At 38.4% G+C, this 13,131-nt stretch overlaps 3 protein-coding genes across 3 annotated transcripts; 1 reads left to right on the top strand and 2 right to left on the bottom strand.

The window, feature by feature from the left end:
* Nucleotides 1-1,210, bottom strand: LOC108595386 (extensin-like). Its single transcript, XM_017980611.2, has one exon. It carries the CDS (start codon nt 1,166-1,168, stop codon nt 38-40), a length of 1,131 nt encoding a protein of 376 aa, XP_017836100.1. The 5' UTR covers nt 1,169-1,210; the 3' UTR covers nt 1-37.
* A 4,269-nt stretch (nt 1,211-5,479) lies between these two features.
* LOC108595554 lies at nt 5,480-7,094 on the bottom strand. Its single transcript, XM_017980814.1, has 3 exons — nt 6,812-7,094; nt 5,848-6,572; nt 5,480-5,796 (listed from the first exon to the last, which is right to left on the bottom strand). Exons 1-3 carry the CDS (start codon nt 7,079-7,081, stop codon nt 5,547-5,549), a joined length of 1,245 nt encoding a protein of 414 aa, XP_017836303.1. The 5' UTR covers nt 7,082-7,094; the 3' UTR covers nt 5,480-5,546.
* A 3,429-nt stretch (nt 7,095-10,523) lies between these two features.
* On the top strand, nt 10,524-11,928 carry LOC108595468. Its single transcript, XM_017980713.1, has one exon. It carries the CDS (start codon nt 10,604-10,606, stop codon nt 11,051-11,053), a length of 450 nt encoding a protein of 149 aa, XP_017836202.1. The 5' UTR covers nt 10,524-10,603; the 3' UTR covers nt 11,054-11,928.
* The last annotated feature ends 1,203 nt before the right edge of the window (nt 11,929-13,131 follow it).

The following is a 13,131-nucleotide window of genomic DNA, read 5'->3' as shown; positions in this document are numbered from 1 at the left end:
TTTTTGCTTATACACTTTTTAATATTGGGCAAGATTTTTAGGCTTCTTGGCGACAATGACTGCCATAAAGCTTGAAGCCTTCGGGGCACTGTGGCAACGAGTCCAGAGTTATGCGCGGTCCGATTTCCATAGCTTTGACTGGTGACTGCTTTGACTCCACTTTGCCATTTGCTTGGGCTGGCGGTTTGGGAACCACTGCTGATCCAGCTACTTGCGGTTTAGTATCTACTTTGTTGACTGCTGGGATTGGCTTGGAAGCCTCCACATTGTTGACTACTTGCGGCATATTAACGACTGGAGATGGCTTAGCGTCCACTTTGACGGCGACTTGTGGTGCCTGCTTGGGATCAGCATTTGTGGTTCCTTGGGCTGGGTTCTGTGGTTCGACTTTTGTGGGTACTGGAGACGGCTTAGGATCCACTTTGGTGGGTATTTGTGGTGCCTGCTTGGGATCTGTATTTTTGGGTCCTTGAGCTGGCTTCTGTGGTTCCACTTTGGTGGGTACTGGAGAAGGTTTCAGTGGCTCTACTTTGGTAGCTACTGCAGATGGCTTAGGGTCCACTTTGGTGGGTACTTGTGATGCCTGTGACTGTTTGGGATCCGTATTGAGAGTAATTTGACCTGACTTCAGTGGCTCCACTATCGTGGGCACTTGAGGTGGCTTTGGTGGCTCTACCTTGGTGACTACTGGAGAAACTGGCTTAGAGTCCACTTTGACGGCTACTTGTGGGGCCTGCTTCGGATCTGCATTGGTGGCTACTTGAGCTGGCTTCTGTGGTTCTACTTTGGTGACTACCGGAGAAGGCTTAGAGTCCACTTTGGCGGCTACTTGTGGTGCCTTCTTGGGATCCGCATTAGTGGATAGCTGAGCTGGCTTTGGTGGTTCCACTTTCTGGGAATCCACTTTGGTGGTTGCCAAAGGTTGTTGCTTAGTTTCTACTTTTGGCTGTTCTTTGGGGCCAGCAGATAGTGGAGGCAGATTTGAATCTTTTGCAGCATTTCCAGCAATTGGTTTTTGAATTTCATTCACAGCGTTTGGCGACAGTTTCCCAGCACCCGGATACACAGCGTGATCACCAGTTGGCTGTTGTGCCTGGCAAAGCAAACACAGCAACGTCAATAACAATGGCAGTGCCCAGGGAAACCGGGAACTAAGTTTTAACTGCATGTTGTTAAGATCAAACACGTTCTATTCTTCCAAAAGCGCTTTGGAAACTATGAAAATTTTCTCACTGCCAAGCGTTAAGATCTTTCCGGTTCTGAGTCAAACAAGTTGAGCAATAAGGTGAACATGAAACTCAGATTTGCCTAATTGCTATGCATAATGATATTGCCCACTCAATTATCATGAGTAAATAGTGCAAAATGCACTCACAATATGAATAGTTACTTAGAACTGACAAAATTAAATTAAATTGTGTGCGAACAGCAGCTTTCAGTTAATTAATTCAATTTAAATTTATATTTTAATTAAACGCAACCACTGCAATACCGATAAATTAATATAAATTTCTTTCATTAATAATTTATGAAAATTCACAGTTTAACAAGTACACAAAATAAAGTATTACTGAAAAAGTTCGCAAATGCAGTGCACGCTCTCTTATGTGGGCCTCTGAAAATATAAAGGCCCCAGAAATAATAATGCGCAACAAATAAAATATGTATGAGATTTGCTATGAGAAAGAGGTAAGAGGATAGGTCAAAGTGATTTACGCTACACCGACGCACATTAACATTATATTTATGCAAAATAAATAATAAACACTTGTGAATATCCTTATGCTGGATGACAGTGGCCACTGGATATTGCTGCTCGGCGTCCGGGATCGGGCGGTGTTGGGGGTCTTTGAATTTTTGAAGTCTCGTCGACATTAAATATATATCAATACTGATGAAGTTATCCTTGTAGTAGACTATGGCAGAGAGCCATAAATAAATGAAGAAATGTAAATAATTCTATAAATACATTTTTATACACTTTGACAAATAAAATAGTTGCGACCAACTTAAATGCGTTTAATTGTTTAAAGAGAATAACTAATATTAAAGTCACTCTTCAAGTCATGCGCTGATTTTAAAATTACTAAATATGATAATTTCACATTTGCATGGCATTTAGGGAAGACATTGAAAGCCTAATACCATCAGTCACTCATTCTATTATTTCTAAGCTGCTGCTCTTAATAAATGTCAGCAATTTGGGCTAATAATTTGCACAATTCTATTGTCGCGGTGTCTGCCACATGCGCCAAAGTAAGTAGCTGTGGCATAATTTTCAAAAGCTACATAAAAATGTCATTTTAAATGGCACAAATTCCCCGCCCGTATCCCACTTTCCACTGTACTTGGGTTAAATGCCCTAAAAAATAAAAGGTACGCCTACGAAGTGCTCATTGTCCTTTTGAGCTTCGCATGCTCTTATTTGTACATTAAAATAATGCGTGCCGCACACTTTGGCAGCTGATGCAAGGGCAAGGCGCTTAGCATTCCCGCTTCTCCTGCGTGCAACATGTCGTATGCTCATTTATTCATGACAAACAAAAAAATGTAAGCAGCAGAGAGTTGGCGAAATGTATGCTAAATGTGCGAGAGTGTGCGTGTGCCAAATAAAATGCCCAAGTCAATAGAAAGCATTTTTTATGAGCTAAAAGCAAACAAGAGAGAGACAGAGAGAGAGAGCGAGAGATAGAGAGAGCTGAAGAGAATGAGCTCCAAGTTAACAATAAGAAATCGTTACAGTGCTCTAATTGCCGTTTTTGTAAGTGAGGAAAGAGGCACTCGGGTATTGTCTATTTCTCTTACCACAATGGACGCGTCTCTTAATCAGCCTCGCACTTGTAATCAGCCAGCACTTGCATTTACAATTTTCTTGATTTTCTTGTGAGAAAAATATAAAAATACTGCAAGAGAGTTAAGCATTGGCATGTGGAAGTTTCTATGCTTTTTCTACTAGCTTAAAATAAAACACAAACTATAGCATTCATTATATGCAAACACTCAGACAAAAATTTATATTTTTATAGAAAATTATTACCAGTCCTTTTTTTGCACATCTTTAAAGTTATAATCATAACTAAGAATTTGTATTAGCTTGAATTTATAAACTTTAATAAGTTGGAATGGACAGCATGAAATATTTTAAATATTTTTTTGAGTAACAAATGTATTTTTATTTTTTTATTACTCTCAAAATCCAATCAATAAATTATGTTATTCAAAAATATTGCTTATCGTACTTTCGCCTGTAAACTTCATAAAACTTTGCGTTTATTTGTATTTTAACCATGTATAAAGTAGAGAAAAATATGGAAAACTGATTGTAAAAAATTGATGTAGCTCTGGAAACTCTTGGCCCTAACTTAATTTAATCTAATTCAAAGACTTACATAAAAAGTAAATAAAATTCACATAGATTATTCTTATTTAGATATTTATTTGGATACAAAAAAGTATCAAATTTAATTTATGAATAGTAATTAAACAGATGCTATAATTTATTTACATGCAACTTTAATTTCTTACCTTTTTTATATTGCGAAGCGCACTATAAAATCCACATACCCTTCTTGGTTAGTGTGCATTGTTTTCTCCAGCGTTTTCTTCATTTTCATAAAAGCCAAGTTTAATTTGGCACGGCATTGATTGTCTGCCTCTGTATTCATTATCTGTACATCTACTATTTGTTTGGCTAACGTAAATATTGGCAGCACTTTTTGGCGTTTTTACTATAAACAAAATAACGATGATAAAAGTTTGTCTGCGGCCTTCAATAAATTGTGGCAAGCACTGAAGAGCCCTCAACCTTAGCGGCCTTATAAGGCGACAGCAGCTTGAGCAACTTCTTTTAAAATACTACAAAAAGAAAGCCTCAGCATCAGTTTAATTTGGTCAGTTGTTTGAAACGTTTCGTTGTCGCATAATTAAAATTCGAATTGAATAATTAACATGTTGCGGGGATTTTTATTTTGTATGCTGTGCTTAGCTTTGTGTCTGTCGATTTGTCAATCGACTGACAGCGAAATTGTCGAAGCTGCCAGCCAAATGAATACAAAATTTAGTGGCGCTAATAAGAATCAGAAACCCATGGACCGCATCAAATGGACTACAAGTGAAATGTTGCTGGTTAAACCGTATAATATATTAGAAGCTGGCTGTCCGCAGGGCTATATTCTAGCTAATAAACATTGTCATAAGCGTGTCAGAGGCGTCTAAACCAATAAAGACAAGTCCACATATAAAATTAAAATGTTTAGTAACTTTATTTAAATATTTTGTCACCTTAAATTGGCTACAAGCTTTGTTGTCATTAGCTCAAAGTCCCCCACCCAACTCAGATATTGTCTGCCATTAGTTAGAAGTCCATTAACCAAAAATGCAAAACCGTCGCACCAGACACATGTCAATGCAGCCGCCAGACTTGTGGACCAAGAAGCCTTGTCCACGTCGCTGTCATTTACAGGCAGCAGCTGCATTGATGTCCAGCGCCACTTGCCACTTGCCACTCACCACTTGTTACAACTACATACATTAATGCACTGAGATAAAATAGTGAGTGTCTTTAGGCAAAAAAAAAATAAGACTTGTATAATAAAATGAAAGACTTTTGTAGCTAAAGCTATGAGCTGAATTCTGACAGCTTTATATAATTCTCAAAGCTATTTCGTTAGCAGAGACAATGAACTTTGTGGAATTTGTATGCAAAATATATATAAAAATCATTCAAGTCTATTTATTATTTTTACCTATATAGGTGGCATTGTTATTATTGTTCATGGTTTACTTTATTTTTTATTTTAACGATTTAGAAACCAAACGCTGGTTTGCATATTCTACATATTCCACTCTAACACCAATAGGCGTTTTATATAAGTAATCAAATTAGTATAACTTGTTAATATACTTCTTGGCTTTTGCTTTTGTAACACTTTATTTTTGATTTTTATTTATTATACTAATTTTTTATGGTAGCCTCTAGCTGTAGGTCAAAATCTTGACCAATATGATATTATTTACATATAATTCAAAATGGGTTTGTATAGGGAGGCATAAATATGTGCATATACTATGGCTTTTTATCTATATCTATATATAATCGAATTTATGCCAAAAACTCTTTACAGTAGCACACATCGCTATAAAATCTTAGGCTCTTTCCTTTGCTATAGGCAATTGCCCAATTGTATTCACATATTTTCTGCAGGTGTAGGACTCCAACCTCATATTGTTGTCGTATTAATTCATGACGTGGCCATAAAATATGGCTACACTTAGGCGAAGTTGCAGCCGAAAATTGACAAAGTCTGCACGTGGACGTGGACGCGAGAGTTGCAAAGCTGGCAGCGAACTGCAGCTGGAATGCGTTAATTAAGCGTCTCTCACAGTCGAGGGCATAATATCAAGTAATTTATCAGTGACGCTGTGGGCTGAAATGTAAATTGGCTTGGATCCTATGATGGGGCTTATGGCTATGTGTGAGTGAATGACAGTGAGACGTTGTTGTTGTTGTTGCTGCTGCTGTTTATTGTTTGGTGGCTAAAAAGCATTTACATATCCTGGCCCAATGGGTTATTTAGCCAGGGATAGACGGCAGGACACTTGTTACAGACATTCATGTAGCGCGTCTCCTTGCTGGACTTCTTCTGGACACTACACTGGACAGCATGACATTCGGCCTGTCGCTTGGGCTCGCAGCTCTTGAAGGGCTGACCCAGCACGGGCTTACGCACATACTCCAGCATGCGGGAGACGCTGGTCATGTACACATCGGGATAGGTGGACAGATGATTGATGAACCTGCAACAAACATTTTTAGAGAAAGTTAAATTTAATGTCGATGGGACTCACTTCTTGAAGGCAGCAAAGTAGTTGCGTCCGCGGGAGAACCAAGCTGCATGCAGATACATGCCGAAGGGAGCGCGATTGCCCATATAGTGACGATTGAAGTTCTCCAACATCCATTCGAAAAGTGCATCCACTTTGTCCTCGGGCGGATAAGCGCAGGCATCAATCATTGAACAGCTGTAACCCTCCATGTCCGTCCAGGTCACCATGGGTGCTACCCAAACACCTGGCAGAGCAGCAGTTGGACAAGGTCCAATCTGGCAATCCTGCACGGAGAGATAGTCCAAGGTATATGGCCACATGGCAGGATTTTTGAACTGCTGAGTGGGCCACGAGCTGTCGTAGGTCAAGCCCAGCGACTTGATGGCCTCATAGGTATTATTTCCTGATATCTGCAGGAAGGGCAGACGCATACCGTGCACACTCTCGCGCGGCACATTGGCAAACGCCTCCAGTATCTGCAGCTGGTCGCTAAACTCCATCTCAATGGTCTTCACATCAGCCGACCGCCAATATTCGGTGCCATCGCCATGAGTGACCGAATGCAGAGCAATCTCATGTCCAGCATTATACAAACTGTTGACGCGCTCATAGTCCGTGTATTCATGAGAAAGGAAGAAGGTGCCGGTGGCATCGCAGCCATCGGGATTTTTCAAATCCTCAAAGAGCAGCTCATACTGCGCCGAGTTGACCACATTAATAGCATCATCAAAGGTGATGCTAACAAACTAGAAAGAACGGAGTTAGTTAAAAGCTTTTAAATCTCTGAAGATTTTCATCTGAAATCCTCCAAACCCAATTGTTGGAGGAAGAGAGATTTCCTTCTTCGGAATAGTCCATAAAGAATATCGTCCTTTCAAAAGAAGAATCTGTTTTGTCGAAAATCATCTCGAAGATGATTTTCGCTTGTTTCGGTGCTCACTTGAAATTCTGTGGCCACTCACATAGTTTTTGTACTTTTGCTTACCTGCGGTATTTCCTTCTCCTTGCCCTTGAATTTGGGGCGTGGCAAGGTGGCATCCGAACAGCGACAGTCGGGCAACTTGCACTTGGTCGCTGAGCAGGCTTCGGCTTTTTGCAACGCCGGACGTTCCAGTGTCGCTGGCTCCGTAGGCTTCACCTTATTCTTCGACTTGGACTTGTTTTTTGTCTTGGTTTTATCCTTTTGGGCATTGACATCGCTCAGCAGCGTGCTGGCTATCAACAGGCCCAGCAGCAATAGTTTGACGTACTTCATCTTTTCAGCAACGCTCTCAACGCTCCTAACAGCCTCTTGGGATCCGCGGCTGCTTTTATAATGTATCACATAGATATCTTATCTTGGGCATATCTGATTTCACAGGAAATATGATTTGCTTGTTGTACATGATATCATTTATTGTTATCATTATCATTGCTGTTTGCTATTAGTGCAATGGGCGAGCCTATGTATCTATCAATGGTATATTTGATAATTTAACAGTACTTTCAATATCACTATCATAGAGGTAAATGTGTGCCAAAAAAATGTGTTCAAAGCTAATAATTTATATATTATGAATTAGAAGTCGAGTATGGTAAAAATGAGAGTATGCTAAAAATTTTGCCTTACTCTCCAACAAATATGTTTGTTTTTAAGAGAACCAAAATGTTATAATACTATAGAATAGCTAATGTTGGACTCGGTTGACTGCTCTAATTTTCGTGCCATTGTTATTGCCTTCCACAAAAACCTTTAAATTCTCAATTAAAAAACTTTGAACTTTTTATGAAAATGTAAATGCTGTTATCATAAATTTTTTATTATTATTTATTTGTTATTAAACATGCATACAGAAACTTAATATCCAAAACATTTTCCTTATGGCATAGTTTGCTTTAGATAAATTATGCCGTTAGACTTTTATTATCAAATTTCGCTGAACAGAAATGTTTTTCCCCCAGTTTTGTAACTTGTTTAAACTTTTGTAAATGTATTTAAATATAATATTTTTTATTGCTGTAATTGTTGACTCTAAGCTTTAATCTTGAAATAACCTAAAATAATTTAAATATATGCAAAAAATTAAAGCTATCACATTTTGCAAGTAAACAAAAATATTTGAAAAAATTCAACAAATAAATGTTTAGACAGTTTGCATTCAATTTGTCTTTGTTTCCAGTAACAATAATTATTTGTTAAGCATTAAATGACTGCTTGGAGCTCTTCGAGCAAAATGTCCTTGTCAAATTATATTCAAGAACTTGTAGTAAGTTTGTTTTGTCGAGCTGGCGCTTAACTTGAGGCAGATGATAATTTGGTGAATCGTTTTTGAATAACTTTCAATTACACGCGCATTGGCTGCGGAACAAAAACAAAACTTAGCTCATTAGCATAGCCAAAGTCAAGAACTTAACAGCTGAGATTTGAGTGGAAAAGTTGCTGCAGCCACAAAATTATGACAGACGGAGCTGCAAGCAGCTTCAAGCAGCAGCAGTAGCAGAAGCAAATGCACTTGAAATTGTAAACAAGTGCTTGAGCGAAACTTTTGTGGCACGACAGCAGCCTCTTAAAACAAAGAAAACTTTACGAATCCCAAGACTCAAACCCAGACGATGAAGACCCAAGAGCCAAGCTAACTCTCTTTAGGCATTGACGCAATGCAGAGACATGTGGCCAATCGTGAACGCTGGCAAAAGTCAATAGTGAAATGTCTGACAAGTGGAGTACTGCCACAGACGCATGTGGCAAGCTGGCACTTGAGCTCTCGCCAGTTGCAGTTGCCGTTGCAGTTGTCGGCCGACTGCGATGCGAGTTTCTTGACATGCGGCCGCCGACTGAGTTGGTGCACGCCTACCAACGTACAATTCGGTCACGTACCGGGGCGTTCCCGCTGGGGGTAGGTGCCGCACGTGCCGCATGTGGCAGCCAACCAAACGGCAGGCGAAACACGAGAGCCGAGAACGAGAACTTTCGCTCAGCTTCCACTCGAGGTAGCATCTCCCCACCCACCCACGCACCCGACTCGTGTTCGAGTTGTAGGGGCAAGTGGCCAACATGTTTGAGTGTGTTTGAAGCTGCTGCTGCACAACGTGACGTATGCGCAACGTATGCAACGCATTTGGTTTATTGAAATTTGATTGACAGCCTGCAATGAGTGGAGACCCAATGAAGATGAATCTATCACATGCGTTGCTACAATTTCTTTGCTTGCCACGCATTCTGGCATAAAATCAAAGGCACAACTCTTTCATGAGCTCAGCTGCTTTAAAATGCACAAAATATTTGCATATCATATAGCAAAAAAAAATGATTACAACTCATATGGCAAAGCCAGAGCACGCACGTCTGAGCATTGCTACAAAAACTACAAGCAGACACCACACCATAGGGGCTTTGCGTAGAGCCTTGGGGTGGCTGTGCCAATTTTCGCGATAATCACACAACTAATTTGCATAGCGACTGTAAGCTGCTGTGGCAGTGGCAAGCGGCAAAGCAGCAACAAATCTGCGCTAATCAAATCAGCAAACAAAACACAAACTCAATTTGCGGCTGAAACTCAAACTTGCCGAATACAAATGTAAAATTCGGCAAGGCAAGAGGCGCACACTATATCAGGTGCTTGACAAGATTATGTGTACTATTTGCTTATTACATAAGTATAATAAGAAATTTCAGCTGTTGTAAAAGCCGAAGTCGAAGTTTGAATACGCTAAGGGTTCTAAGAACAAAAAATTTAAAAAATAAAATATAAAATCAACTGCTTTGGAATATTATTATCAAAAGCTGAGTCTTTCAATTAATGAAGCTGGATATACTGGAAATATAATTATGGACTTATGAATGGAATGAAGTATATTAGTTTATTAAAAATTTCAGCGTATATAACTTTTCGCCTTCAGCTCTAATTTATCAACATCACTATAAGCTTTAATATTGTTAAAGTAAATACAGTTAGGATAAATGCAAATAAGCTTCAAGTTTGTTCATTAAAGGATCAAGAATAGGCCAATTTATAAGAAAATATAAAATTAAACATTTTGCAAATAAAAAGAATGAGTTTGGAAAAAAGTGAACTAGCAGAATAAGAAAATACCAAATAACATAATTTTGTATCCTGCAAAAAAAGGATAGTTTTTCACTTAAAATTTTTTTTAATTATAATTTATTGCATTGAATATTGAATAAAAAAAATATTAAATAAGAATTAAATATTAACATTATTATAAAGGGGAAAATATATATTTTAAATTTTTATTATAAGAGTGGGAAGTATAAATTTCAAATAAGAGTTTTTTGCTTTTTAAATGAAAATTCAATGTTTAATAAGTGTGCTATAATTTATTGCATTGAATGAAAAAAATATTAAATAAGGATTATTTGCAAAATTTTACATTTTTATTATAAGAGTGGGATGTATACATTTTAAATAAGTGTTTTACATTTTTATTATAAGAGTGGGAAGTATAAATTTCAAAAAAGAGTTTTTTGCTTTTTAAATGAAAATTTAATGTTTAAATAAAGTTGATTGAAAACAAATATTTAATTTACAATTTGTATTTATAAAATTTAATGCTTGACTATAAGATTTTAACAATAAATTACAAAAATAATTATATTATATAGCTAAATATTTCAGCGTATTTAACCTATTCTGGATTTATCTTTCTCGACCTTAGCTTTGCTTAAAGTAAATAACTATATAGCTTGGCATTACTTTTCTATCAAATTTCAATTTCGAAAAAAGTCGAAAAAAATTTAAAATTAATAAAAAAAAATACAATTCTATGCTAAGAAATAATGGCAGACAGCATGACAGCAAGTGAATTGGAGGAGCAGCCTAAGCCGGAGCAGGAGGAGCAGCTACGCAAGCAATTTCTAATGCAGCGGTTCAATAAGAACTTGCAGGCAAACGAGGTGGCTACGATGCATTATCTGGGCATACCCTATGTGGTGCTGCAGCGCCATCCATGCTTGAGCCTGATGGTGCCGCTGAGCACGCGGGATTTTGCGCTGCCGGGTGCGGAGGAGTCCGCAATGGCATTGCAGGTGCGATTCAACTGTTCGGCAAACTATCCGTTGCAGCTGCCGAGCGTGGAGCTGACCGGGATGCGCAATGTGAGCAGCAGGCTGGAGCTGCGAATGCGCGAGGAGATTGCGCTGACTCTGGCCGAGCACTTTGGTCTGCATATGATTGTGGCGGTGGTCACAAGACTGCAGATGCTGCTCAACAAAAAGGAGCGACCTTAGGGTCGGAGAGAGAGACAAGCTGGTCAAAGGTGCGCAGTTGTGTGTGTGCATGTATGTGTGTGTGTGTGCGTCTGGACGTGCACAAACATGTTTGCAGTGCTGCAAGTCGCATACGTGACCCGTCGCCCTGAAGTATGCAACACTTGCTGCACTGTTAACACGTGCGCGCTGCTGCTGCTGCTGCGTGTGTGGGCCAGGGGGCGTGGCACAAACGACAACTCATTAATTGGCGACACTGGCTGCATTAACTTATCTTTTATGCGCGTGCCAAAGCACTTGTGCCCAACTTATCTAACTGGGCTTAACACTCACACACACACACACACACACACATTCACTCACACACACACATACAAGCACATGCACATGCTTTGGCTGACTGGCTACATTTCCTTCCGCTCCCAAGCAGCGCAAATGAAATTGGAAGTCCCCAAAAAAAAAAAAAGAAAAACACGAGAAAACTGAAAATACCAAAAGACATTTTATGTTAGTTTCGTAGACTGAGCTTCCTTGGGCGCTTCCTGTTTATCCTTAAGCGTGTGCAACATCAACAGCAACAGCATCGGCGTCAAAGTCCTTTGCCTCACATGCCGGATGTCTCTGGGTAATTTAGATAGCTGCTGCAGTTGTTGCTGCTGCTGCTCTCCCAACTTGCATAATGTCACTTTCAAAGACTTCATAGCTAAATTGCTGCGCATGCTACAGTAAAAAAGCAAAGGAAAAACTATAAAGATGCACCAAAGGACATGGCACGGTAGCCCATGATGCGATGGCTTAAAGTCGATGTGCGCTCAACGCCTAAAAGCAGGCAACCAATATTGTTTACATTAAATAAATTTTTAGATAAGTGTTCAAAAAACGTTTGACCAATGATTTGAATTTGGATGGAATGGATGACTTCTCGAATAGTTTCATATTCGAAGATGTGTTAGTCAATAAAAATTTGCATCTAATTGAACGAGAAGCAACTTAGGACAGCTGTTAAACAATTTGGATGTGATTTAGCCGATGCGATGTTTTTCATTTGATAGACGACATAATTATTCCACAAGGAATAGTTTTAAAAAAAAGAGTAAAGCTCCAGAAGGTGTGACGCAAAGCTGATCTCAATTGCTGATTTAATAACAGTTCAATTACATACTGTTATGAAATTAAAAGGACTAAAATTGGTTTAAAATAGTAACGAGGGCTTTGAATGAGCGCATGGAAATGGTTTTTGTGTTTTTTTAAATGAATTAAGCACGTAAATGGGGTTTTGGAACCTAGAAGTCTGAGAAATTAATAAAAAAATATAATATACAAAAAAATATTAAAATAGCATAAAATATTAATATACAGCAGAGACAAATTTTCTGAAAACTTAAGCGAAATGCGTTGGATCACCTTCCAAAGTTTTTAAACGCCTAATATCAAATAAATTTGAATTCTTTTGGGAAAGTTGACAAACAAGTGTTTCAATATTAAAAAAAAAAAATAAAAAAGAAGTAGATGGCCTTAGCAGCCAGCACTTACCACCTTTAGTTATTATATTATATGTTGTGTAATAATAAAGCTTGTAAATAAAAAGGAAAATCAGTTTTAAAAGACTTTATTATCTTAAAATTTTTATTATATTTTTTCTATAAAATACGGTTTGTTTTGGCTTAAAGTTGATTTTAAACTGTTTTTGGCATTCCAGATAATTTTACTTTATTATTAGCAAATATTTTTATATATTATTATATCTCGAATAAGCTACTTTATAAATCGCCTGGATTTCCCAAGCAAGTGCAACCAACTGCGCGCCCAAATGCAATTTCTAATAAAAATGCACTATGAAACTTTTGGCTTAGCTTAGCAGCTGCGGCTGCATTTCGACAATTTCCTTCTTCGTAAGGCGCAAACACATTCGGCTTTCAATCTTTAATGCCTGCGGCTCTGACAACACTGGCGTCTGTATGCCCGAAGGATTTGTGCGTAATGAAAAACTGTCAAGTCGGCAGAGGCATCTATGCTAAGCCTTAGCAGGTACACAAGCTATATGTCTGCATGTATGTATGAGTGTAGATATAAAAATAAAATTGAAAAGCGCTCGTTGC

This window comes from Drosophila busckii, chromosome 2R, assembly GCF_011750605.1.
Source record: "Drosophila busckii strain San Diego stock center, stock number 13000-0081.31 chromosome 2R, ASM1175060v1, whole genome shotgun sequence".
In the NCBI taxonomy this organism is placed as follows: Eukaryota; Metazoa; Arthropoda; class Insecta; order Diptera; family Drosophilidae; genus Drosophila; species Drosophila busckii.
This window is presented reverse-complemented; position numbering and strand designations above follow the sequence as displayed.

What these genes read in the sequence shown, in the direction of transcription:
- LOC108595386 (XM_017980611.2), bottom strand. Translation starts at nt 1,168, where the DNA reads ATGCAGTTAAAACTTAGTTCCCGGTTTCCCTGGGCACTGCCATTGTTA.
- LOC108595554 (XM_017980814.1), bottom strand. Translation starts at nt 7,081, where the DNA reads ATGAAGTACGTCAAACTATTGCTGCTGGGCCTGTTGATAGCCAGCACG. An exon ending in AGGAGAAGGAAATACCGCAG is followed by an intron (nt 6,573 to 6,811) that starts GTAAGCAAAAGT and finishes CGTTCTTTCTAG; the next exon opens with TTTGTTAGCATCACCTTTGA. An exon ending in TACTTTGCTGCCTTCAAGAA is followed by an intron (nt 5,797 to 5,847) that starts GTGAGTCCCATC and finishes TGTTTGTTGCAG; the next exon opens with GTTCATCAATCATCTGTCCA.
- LOC108595468 (XM_017980713.1), top strand. Translation starts at nt 10,604, where the DNA reads ATGGCAGACAGCATGACAGCAAGTGAATTGGAGGAGCAGCCTAAGCCG.